The sequence below is a fragment of the Anguilla rostrata genome, chromosome 11 (genome assembly GCF_018555375.3).
Source record: "Anguilla rostrata isolate EN2019 chromosome 11, ASM1855537v3, whole genome shotgun sequence".
Taxonomy (NCBI): Eukaryota; Metazoa; Chordata; class Actinopteri; order Anguilliformes; family Anguillidae; genus Anguilla; species Anguilla rostrata.
Window position 1 is genome coordinate 2,513,970 of NC_057943.1, and position 12,500 is coordinate 2,526,469.

At 49.4% G+C, this 12,500-nt stretch overlaps 1 protein-coding gene across 1 annotated transcript in view; it reads right to left on the bottom strand.

Moving 5' to 3' along the window:
* The window catches only part of LOC135235208 (calmodulin-binding transcription activator 1-like), a 332,286-nt gene that overhangs the window by 142,425 nt on the left and 177,361 nt on the right, over window positions 1-12,500 (bottom strand). The window contains 1 exon segment of the mRNA XM_064300482.1: window positions 10,208-10,275. Within this exon segment, the coding sequence (XP_064156552.1) occupies window positions 10,208-10,275 (68 nt within the window).

The following is a 12,500-nucleotide window of genomic DNA, read 5'->3' on the forward strand; positions in this document are numbered from 1 at the left end:
CCCTCTCTCTCTCTCTCTCCGTCTCCCTCCCACTCTCTCTTTCTCCCTCTGGTCTACAGTCTGCTGTTTTGTTTTTGCTCTCCCACCTTAAAATATTCTCAGCGGTTCTCAGCACTTGGAAGACAAACAGAAACAGACAGGAAGGAGCCCCACCAGCCACCGTGTCAGTCTGCCCCATCCGTCAATCCGCACCCCCATTCTCAGGGAGCGGGCACCCCAACACTGGGCAGCCCCACACTGGGCACCCCCCACACTGAGCACTCTCACATGATGTACCCCCCACGCAGTGTACCCCAACATTGGGTACTATCGCCAGACTTACATGAAGGTCAGACATTTTTTTAAAAGCCCCTATCTGCCAACCCACCACAGTGCATCCCCCCTCCCTCACAGCCCACAGAGGGAGGCAGCGTGGATGGCGGAACAGCATTTCCTGGACTGGGCCTACCAGAGCAGAGGGAGGTGGAGCAGCTGGTGGAACAGCATTCCCTGAGCTAGGACAACCAGCACGGAGGGAGGTGGAGCAGCGGGTGGAACAGCATTCCCTGAGCTAGGACAACCAGCACGGAGGGAGGTGGAGTGGCTAGTGGAACAGCATTCATTGAGCTGGTCTAGCTGGTGCAGAGGGAGGTGGAGCGGCGGGTGGAAACGCCCCACACACAGCGATCCGAGCCGTCGCAAGTGCAGGGGAGAAAATGTTGATGCTGCACCTCACAGGGGAATTTCTGCAGACAACATTAAGTCCAAGCGCTCCAGATTCCCTGTGTAAATGTCATGTCCTTCAATAAAGACTTTACATCGCAAATAATGAAGGCTGTTCTCACGGTGAAGAACACCCGGGGCTGTTCTATTTCTGCGGGGGGGAGGGGGGGAACCCCGACGTTCATTATAATAAATTTAACCCCAGACTAATTTTACTGTCCAACAAGCGTTTAGTCATCTACTCAAGAACATCCAAGTACAATCCAGCCAGGTCAGTATCCCCTGTGTGATATACGGGGATCAAGCGGTACTGAAACTAACAATGAGCACAGGGCAGTCCCAAGGCCAAGACAGGATTATGACTAATGTTTAAACGGGGATCCCCCAAAACATTGACTCTACAGTCTGAGTGAAGTCTGAATGGAGAACCCCCTAAACACTGACTCCGTTGAGTCTGGGTGGAGTTTACATGGGGCACCCCCAAAACACGATACTCACTAGCCTGAGAGGCACAGTCCATTCCAAACCAATGAATAAAACAAGCATAATTATTTGTCAAAAGGCTGGTTTGTACAGGCCGTACAGCTCACCAAAAACGTTTGGTTTGAACCTACTTAAAGTAAGTGGCTCCCTTGCTGTCTTCAGGAGTTTTTTTCCCTGCAGTCTACCAACCCAATCTCTGGCCAGCTTAATCAAACATAAATAAATAAATGAAATAATAAATAGACGTGTAAATAAAAAACCCTCCATATGCATTTCATAAATGGGTGTCTGGTTAATCAGGCTGACTCACTGTTTATCTGAAGGCCTGATTACATCCAGATAGTCATTCTCAGACCTCTTCCGCGAAGACTCTGGGCGCACGTAACCTGTAAATAATTGAAATGGTTCCCAGCCAAACCAGAACCACCGGGTCAGGCTCACAGACCCGCCCACGCCATGCTCGGATACTGCGAAGCCCGGAATCCCAGGACCAGCTCGCGGCCGGCGAAAGGAAAGCAAGCTCGGGCCGTTTGAAAAAAATAAAAATAAACGTTGAAAAGGGAACCCGAAAGAAAACGGTTTAATTTTCCACGAGAACAGCGGCGCAGAGGCGTGCGAAGCGCAGTGCGCAGGAAGGTGGCGCTAGTCTGGCTAACGCGCCACCTGGACAGCCAGGTAAACTCATCCCCACTGAAAAGAGAAGCAGGGTACCTGTGAATGTTTGGGGTAATACTGCAGTCCATTAATCGCTGATAGTGAATAACTTACGATTGTGGTGCCCAGAAAATCACAGCCAAACACACTGCAGAGCAGCCGACTCCATTTTTGTCTATCAAAGGTTAAAGGAAACAACAAGTCTGTTTCAATTCTGATTCCGAGCACACAAACGGAAGACGCACACGCCTGTTTGCATCGCGTTAGTCCGCGGTGCGCATTGTTCTGTTTTCAGCATCTAACTACAGCGATGACTTACTGCTGACACACTGTGCTTCAGTCACCCGGACAGGAGATCGTTTTGTGGGGGTCATTCCTATGTTCCCAGGGTCCTATGTACCCCAGTCCCCCAAAAATCTAATAAAATGATAACCATTGGTTTTGTTGTGTTTATATAGCTGTGTTGAAGCCTTGTTCCAATAAAAAAAACAAAATAATATTTATGAAATATTTTAACTTAAAACGGGGCAAATTTGACTTGAACACAATAGGAGGGTTAATGTGTGTTAACAGAATATTGAACTGGGGAACATAAAACCCTGGGAACATGGATACGCTCCCGTTTTGTGGGTGACAGAGTCTTGAAGAACGTCCAGTAGGTTGTAATTCAAACAACATGAAACACAACTTGCCTGACTGTGATTGGTCGTGACCATGACGGCGAAGTCCACGTTAGAGAGGCGTCGGCTCGTTCTCGCGCTCGGAATCCTATAACTATTTAAAGGTGTACAGGGGCAAAGTACACTCTACAAGCGCTGCTCCTTGAGTTCAATAGCGTAATTATAACGGAATCCGTCGACTATGTTTTTTTTTTTTAACGTGGTGGCGAAAGAGTGTTTTTGTTCCTGCAAAATGCCGAGATATTTTGTGAAAACATCTGAGCTTGTTTTACCGAACATCTTTGCGGGCGAAAGTGGTTTTCCCTCGTTGGTATCCTTGGAGACGCACGTGGTCTGGAACGTTTACGCTTGACCGTTCTTTTATCTTCCTTCTTCCTGGAACCCTTCAGTAGTGAAATTAGGCACTGTTTAAATACGCAGCTTATAGTGCATCTTGTTCCCACGTGACTATTAAATTTTTGTTCCTTTTTATACATCTCTGCCTCCTCCTCATCATGCACGGACTAGAGGTCCCCAGTTCTCCATCCTTAAACACTATAAACAGGTGCTCATTTTACTCAGATCTGTAGGGCGCACGAGTTTCCCTGCCTCGTCCCTTGGGCATGGCGTCCCGTTGCTTCTTGCCACTTCTCCAAATTTAATTTCAGTTTCATACACAGAGCAATTTCTCCAAAGCGATCACCAGAATTGTAATGGTGTCACTCCAATCCAGCATTAGATTTATAACATTTAAATATTGCCTATTGTTCACGATAGTGTTTTCAGTAATGACTAATGTCATTATTTCAAATTACATTGAATTTATTTGTAAATGTAATTATATGAAGAGCTATCCTCTTTATAACCTGTAATGACCAATTAAAATGCATTAATATATCATCTGAAATTAATTGTTTTGAAATTCCTTCATTAAAAATAAATTATAGAATGAATTAAAAATGGCAGAATTTTATCTGACAGGCCCCCAACATTATTAATTAAATCTTTTGTTAAACCTGGAATTGATAGCCACATTTAACTCCATCAGAATGTTATGAATATTAATATGAACAATTCAAACAGCTCTCTTCTCCTACTATAACATATACCCACGCATGCATGCATACATTCATACATACATACCACACACACACACACACACACACAGTTATAGTTCAGGAGTCGAAAAAACCTACACGATCGCACAAATGTTCGATGTGAAAACAACTCTGAGATAGAGTGCTCTTTGCTTGACCGAGAGTAGGCCTACAGTTGGTATCTCTTGGTCTGATATAAATTCTACAATACTTAAAACTGAAAACGTTGTTGTGTATTGTGAATTGTGTGAAGTGTATGAATCCGGGCTCAACCTGTCTCTCTCCTGGTGTTTTTTTTATTTTAACCCTTTCAGCTGGTGTAAGATCACAGATTCTTAACTGAACATTCTGATGCTGATGTCACAATCACTACTGGTGACTGAAAGCGGTGGAGTTCTAGAACACACTGACTTTGAAAAAACTTTCCAGAAAGCCTGACCTTCGAAGGGTTAAAATGATGGCCAGGGCTCAAACTGCTCTCCTTCAATCTGCCAATAAAATGTCCTGATTCTGGCGCTTCTGGTCAGAGTGGGACCAGATGTTCTCTGTTAAGAGTTGAATTAACACTGTTTGAGTTTAATTAACGCTGGACATTTTACTGTGACTTCATGATTTTAAAACAGAATGTTTTTGATTTAAATTTCTGAGAAGGAGAGGAGGCTGGATCTGATTATGTCTTAACTTATAACTTTATGACCGAAATCTCATGTTGTTCCCCCCAAAAAAAACTATAATGCAGCAGTTCTGAAATGCATCTGCGAGCAAAACAAATCAATTATAACACCGTGCAAGTCATTTAACACTAATATGCACTGGCTAAAAACAGACTGGAGTAAACAACTCAATTCCCACTTGCTGAAGCCAATTAACTGCAACGCTCAATATCAGCACCCCCCCACCCCCACCAGCACCCTCCCACCCCCACCCTTGGGATATTGGCTTCCATCAAATGACATTGAGGAAACAGCACTGACTCTCATAGTACGGATCTCAATTCCACCATATTGTAACCCCCCACCTTAATATTAACTGTGAGTGAAACGGGTGGGAGAGTACAGGTCCTACAACAGCTGAAAGACAGCTGCTTTTCTGGACAAAAAGCCTACAGCAAGGCACTAAACTGCTAAGGCGCAAACACACTGGGGCGCTAACGTGCTACGCCGCTATCATGCTTTGGCACCGACATGCATGGAGATAACTTACTATGGTGCTAACGTGCTAAGGCACTAATGTGTTAAGGCGCTAACATGCTTTGGCGCTAACATTATAAGGTTGTAGCACGTTAAGGAGCAGACTTACTTAGGGCCTAAGGTGCTAACGTGCTAAAGCATTAATGTGCTGATGCGTTAACGTGCTATGCCGCTAATATCCCTAGGCGCTGATGTGTTGAGGCGCTGACGCGGTGAGGCACTAAAGTGCTGAGGCGCTAATGTGCCTAGGAGCTAACATGTTGAAGTGCTAACGTGTTGGGGTGCTCTTGCTCTTCCTCCTCGCTCTCCCTAACCCCCCCCGCCCCCTCGCCTTTCCCGCACGATCCCAAACATCATCATTTCTTGCGTCCGCTACCTTTAACGTTAGCCGTCACATTCCCCGCGACCATCATCAGCGCGGCGACGGTGGTAGCGGCTGCGTAAGCATCCATTTGCATTATCTGTGGAGCGGACAGGCAGGCGGGGGCGAAGCCCCCCCCAGGCAGGACAGCAGCCGGCTTCGCGTACGCGGGGGGGGGGGGGGGGTTTCATTAGAGAACAGGACAGCCGTGCCGGGGTCAGGCTCTCACAGTAATATTTACAGACGTTTATGGACGGTCCCTGCACCTCTCGCCGATCCCTCAGCTCGTCTCTACCCAGTGCTGTTCTTTTTATTTTATTATTATTATTATTATTATTATCATCCCCCCCTCTCTCTCTCTCCTGCCTTTCTTTCTCTACCACTCAGCTTGGCAGACACTCCTCTCTCTCTCCCTCTCTCTCTCTTTTACCCGATGCTTTCATCACATCCATCATAACTTCCTCTCTTTCGCTCTCCTTCCTTTTCTCTCAGTCCATTTCATTCTCTCTCCTCCTCGCTGACATGTTTATACGGTGCGGAGCTTTCTCTCACTCCATCATTCTCATCACTCCATCTCACGCACCCTTTCCCCTGCCTCGTTTCCCCCAAATGCTCTATCTTTCTTTCTCGCTCTCTCTCTCTCGCTCTCTCTCTCGCTCTCATACACAGTCAGTCTCCGTTTGTTATTTTATGTTCAAGTTCAGATTCACTTTCTTTGCATGAGAAGTACACACTGGCATTGCGAAAGCATAATATGAAATATTATTATTATTATTATTATCATTAATATTATTGATTACTATGCCCCTTTCTCTCATACACTATTTGATCAAATTAAATTCTTAAAATATTCTTCATTTGCACAACAATTAAATTTGTATTGCAAAATCATTAAAGTGCATAAAAGAAATTAAGAACGACGAAGTCTTTTTCCCTCTCACAAGCAGTCCTCTAACTCTCTAACTCTCTCCCTCTCTACCCCTCTCTCTCTCCCTCTCCCCCTCTCTACCCCTCTCTCTCTTCCCCTCTCCACCCCTATCTGTCTCTCTCTCCCCCTCTCCACCCCCCCCTCTCTCTCTCTCTGCCAAGAGGCTGTAGGTTGGCAGAGCTGACCTTGGCCCAGACCAGGCTCTTCCTCTAGTTTTAGTTTGGGACAGTTAGGGTGGGGGGGGGTCTGGTTGTGGGGGAGGGGGGGCGCTGGCACTGGCTGTGGGTAACTGTACTCGGCACAGTACAGTAAAAACCAGGCCAAGGCTCCTGTAGCTGCCCAAACTGCAGCTGACCTCTGCTCCCATGACAACACCCCCGCCCCCCCACCCCACCCCACAGCCAGAAATACAGAAACCAATGGCTGCATGGCAGAGAGAGAGAGCTCCCTCCTCCCTCCTTCCTCCTCTCTCTCCTTTCTTTCTCCTTCCCTTGTTCCGAGGGCTGGATGGGCGCCAGCGTAAGATTTGCTGCAAACTGAAGCCAACAAACACACACTCACACACCACACACACACACAACACATCGACCACACAACACACTCACACACACACACCACACCACACACACACACTCACACACTCACACACTCACTCACACACACATCACACACTCACACACACACTCACAAACCCCACACACACTACTACACTCACACACACACCACACACACACACATCACAACACTCACACACACACTCACACACACACCACACACACACACACACTCACACACACCACACACACTCACACCACTCACACACCACACACCTCACACACACCACACACTCACACACACTACACTCACACACCACTCACACACACACACACTCACACACACTCACACACACGCACACACACCACTCACACACACTCACACACAACCCCACACTCACACTCACACACACACACACTCACACCACACTCACACACAACAACACACACACACACCACACACACACTCACACACACACACTCACACACACACACACACTCACACACACACACACACACACACACACTCACACACACACACACACTCACATCCAACACAACACACACACACTCACACACACCACACACACAACACAACACACTCAACCCACACACATACACACTCACACACAACACACACCACACACTCACACACCACACACTCATCCACACACACTCACACACACACACACTGACACACTCCACATACATACACACACTCACACACACACACACACACACCACACCAACACACACACTCACTCACACACTACAACTCACACACCACCACACACCATCACACACACACACACACACACACACACACAACACAACACCTCCAACTCACTCACACACACACACACACACACACACACACACACACTCACACACACACACACACACACACACACACGCATGCACACACACACACACATACACATCACACCACACAACACACTCAGACCCACACACACACTCACACACACACACCACTCACCACACACACACACCACTCACACACACTCACATCACACACACACACACTCACACACACACTCACACACCACACACACACACTCACACTCACACACACACACTCACACACACATCACACACACCACACACAACTCACACCACACCACACTCACACACACACACACACTCACACTACACACACATACTCACACACTCACACAACACACACGACACACACACACACACACACACACACGCACACACACACACACTCACACAAACACACAGCACACAACACACTCACACACACACACTCACAAACACACATACCACACACACACATCACACAACACCACACAACACACAATACACACATCCACACATACACACACACTCACACACACACTCACCACTCACACACACACTCACACACACTCACACACTCACTCTACTCACACTCACAACACCACACACACACACACACTCATACACTCACACACACACTCACACACACACACACACACACACACACACACACACACACACACACACACACACACCACACACACACACACACACACGCTGTTGTCCTTGTATCCCTGTGTCAGGGGCAGCGCAGTTGCAGTAGAATTTAATAACAGAGCCCTCTGTGGGAGTCTGCTGGGACCCAGGGCCCGCTCTCTGTTATGGGACGCTCGCTCTGTAGTGAAGCCAGCCAATGTCATGCTGCCCAGAATAGATCACCCCCGTCCTTTTAAAGTGGACTGAAGAGGTTCTCTAAAGTTGTAATCCAATATTGATTCAAATGATTGTATATCATAAGTCTGTGTAATATCTTATATCACAATTTTGGACCAGTGTACTCTACTTTAATACCAATGAAATATGAAGGCAGTGGGAATGTAATACTTGTGTCCCGTTGACAGAAAAAGGGCTGAACTCACAGATGGATACTCTCCTGTTTCTTTTTTTTTAAAGCAACGCCAGTACAGTTCTCTTCCTGTCACGGCTGCTGGAGTCTTGTGTGTCTTTGTAACGTGACATCTCTCTCACATCGTTTGGTTCATCACAGTGCCAGTAAACCCAGCCTGGAAAACTGGCTTCAGCGGATGTGAGTGGATGTGAGAGGGATGTGAGTGGGTGTGAGGAGGTTGTGAGTGGATGTGAGGAGGTTGTGAGTGGGTGTGAGTGGATGTGAGGGGGTTGTGAGTGGGTGTGAGGGGATGTGAGGGGGTTGTGTGTGGATGTGAGTGGATGTGAGGAGGTTGTGAGTGGATGTGAGGATGTTGTGAGTGGATGTGACGGGATGTGAGAGGGATGTGAGTGGATGTGTGGAGGTTGTGAGTGGATGTGGCGGGATGTGAGTGGATGTGAGGGGGTTGTGAGTGGATGTGGCGGGATGTGAGTGGATGTGAGGGGGTTGTGAGTGGATGTGAGTGGATGTGAGGGGGTTGTGTGTGGATGTGAGTGGATGTGAGGAGGTTGTGAGTGGATGTGAGGATGTTGTGAGTGGATGTGACGGGATGTGAGAGGGATGTGTGGAGGTTGTGAGTGGATGTGGCGGGATGTGAGTGGATGTGAGGGGGTTGTGAGTGGATGTGGCGGGATGTGAGTGGATGTGAGGGGGTTGTGAGTGGATGTGGTGGGATGTGAGTGGATGTGACGGGATGTGCGGGGGTTGTGAGTGGATGTGAGGGGGTTGTGAGTGGGTGTGAGGGGATGTGAGGGACATGGACAGCGCTGTCTCGGCTGGCAGAGTGCTCTACTCTCTCCCTGACCCCTCCTCAGTGTGAAAGCCGGGACCGCAGCGTGTTTATGAGCCGAGCGAGCAGCTCAGCGAGCTCCTCAGTCAGACGGAACGAGTGCTACGGGCTGCCAGTCCCATTACCTCCGGCAGTCAGGGAGCCGTGTGAGGCAGTCTGAGCATGTCCGAGCGTGTCAGCCTGGGGGTGGGGGGGGGGGCATCGGGGGCCACTACAGCGCAAAGGGCATTCGCTGCAAATCCTGCTGTGTGTTAAACTCTCCATCTGCTCACATCGCCACGGTTACGCTCCTGCTCACATCACCACGGTTACGCTCCCGCTCACATCACCACGGCTACGCTCCCGCTCACATCACCAAGGTTACGCCCCCGCTCACATCACCACGGTTACGCTCCCGCTCACATCACCAAGGTTACGCCCCCGCTCACATCACCAAGGTTACACTCCTGCCCACATCACCACGGTTACGCCCCTGCTCATATCACCTTTTGGACAAAGTGCAAACACAGACATTACCACCACACCTAAGGAACAAACTACTAAGCACACCTGTATCACAGTAACACGCCCCAGCAAAGTTACAAATAAAAACTGTGACTGAATTAACATTCCGCAATCCGGCTGCTCCACCCACAAAGAGGTGTGAACCTTTTAATCCGTCCACTGGAAGCTGGGCGCGTGAGACGCCTGACTCCTGAGCTGAAGAGACATCTCGTCCGTTTGGCTCAAGCTGAAGGCTCCAGACGGGTAAATGCCTCTCCTGACTGAGCGGGAGGGTAAATATCCCATCCAGGGTTAATGGGGGCAGCACAGCAGTTCACCAGCAGGGCGGCGCTCTCACCTTGTCTTAGGGGACGTCGTCAGCCATTCCTCATGCTTCTCGAATGTTATCAGGTAAGCCGCGATTTCCTGCGAAAGAGAAGAGAGACAAAAAGAGAGAGAGAAAAAATCTTAAATTCCACACGGGCCCAGAATATTTTGTTCAAAGACAAACATTTCAGGCTTGTACGTGCAGAGGAATTGTCAGGGAAAGAGGAATGGTTCTCTTTGTTTGTTTTGCTGTTACAGAGTTAGAGAAGAAGAGAGATGAGAGTTTTCTCTCTGACATTCACTCCTGCGAGACCGGGGGGACCTTTAATCACGGGGGGGGGGGGGGGCAGACTTGGGAGCGATGCCAGCGTTGTGCGGCGTCCGATTCCCCTCGACCCCCCCCCCCCAGCCCCCAGCCCCCAGCCCCCCAGCCCCCCCAGCCCCCTCTTCACTGTGCGAAAACGCAGAAGAGAGGTCACAGCTGATTCGCACCCTTGACCCCGTAGCCCAATCAATCGCCCCTTAAAATCGATCCCAGACGCTGCTCCTCCTCACTTAACACCGCTGATGTCAGAACAGAGAGCTGGTGTTCGCGGTGGTTTCGCTGGTTATGCATTACACTCCTACCTCCAACGCCCAGACACGCAAAGTAGCGCACACTGGACCTGACACGCCCGACAGGACAACAGGACCGCAGCGGTGTGCAGGCTCGCCTGTCTCTACACCCTCAACACCAAACTGCACACTCAACACCGCTTCAGACCGGGCCGGACACCCTGATCACTCCCTGTGACAGCCGGGCGTTCTTAGCGGCCCCTCGAACATCCCGCCATCTCCGCCTCGCGCGGGAAAGAGGGGGAGGGGGAGGGGGAGGGGGAGGGGGGGGGGGGGGGTGGCAGGAGCCGTGTTGGGACGGGGAACGGAGGGCGGTGGAATTCATTACCTTTTCTAAAACGCATTCACATTCTAAAGCAACGCTTTTGGGGGAGTTCAAAAACGAGAGTTTTCGGGGAGTTGGGAGTTGATAATAATAATAACACAAAAAGAGCTTCCACAACTCAGAAACTGGCGTAGACACGTACTGCTCTCCATCCATCGCAGCTTCGATCCAATCAGAGCTCTTCACCGATAAAAAACAGACTCGGGTTCGGTTTAAAAATTGGCTGGTGACTGATATCATACTGCAGGAATTGTGAAGACCCGTTCTGCCATCCGGCCAATCAGTGACTTCCCTGCTCTACTCTGTCGTCTCTGCAGCATTCTCAATGCACTGATTGCTGTTAAGAAACACCACTGTTGATTGGTCACTTAGAGTGATGAAACCCATTTGTTGACTGGGTATTTACAGCGAGGAAACGCGCCCGTTGATTGGCTATTTAGAGCAATGAGCCTAAACCAATCATTGTGCTGTGCAATTTGCACAGCTAGTGCTTTTTCAGGAAATTGAGAAAATGAGAGAATTAGGAGGGAGAGAGATGGAGAAGGGAGGGGCACTCCCCTGTTCCATTCACCATGGCAACCACAATCGCCCCCAGGATGCCACTACACCAGGCACTCATGGGAGCAATTCAGTCACTGAGGGTGTTTACAGGTTTACCCCGTCTGGCCACTAGGGGCAGGCTTGGCCACAGAAAGAAGTGGGAGACACAAGTCGAGGACCTGGGGGAGAGCTGGGGGGCCTGGGGGGGCTGAGGGGCCTGGGGGGGGCTGGGAGGTCGGGGGGGGGGTGTCCCAGAGCCTGAACGTGATGCAGAGGAAGGGCACAAACACGAGGGTGCACCCAGACAGCGAGAGGAGGAGAAAACACATAATCAGAGAAGTGCAGAAAGGGCTCCACACTCACCAGAGAGAACAGACACACACACACTCACTCACACTCACACTCACCAGAGAGAACAGACACACACACACTCACTCACACTCACACTCACACTCACCAGAGAGAACACACACACACACACACACTCACTCACACCTCACTACCACACTCACCAGAGAGAACACACACACACACACTCACTCACACTCACACTCACACTCACCAGAGAAACAACCCCCACACACACACTCACTCCACACTCACACTCACACTCACCAGAGAGAACACACACACCACACTCACTCACACTCACACTCACACTCACCAGAGAGAACACACACACACTCACACTCACTCACACTCACACTCACACTCACCAGAGAGAACAGACACACACACACTCACTCACACTCACACTCACACTCACCAGAGAGAACACACACACACACACTCACTCACACTCACACTCACACTCACCAGAGAGAACAGACACACACACACTCAC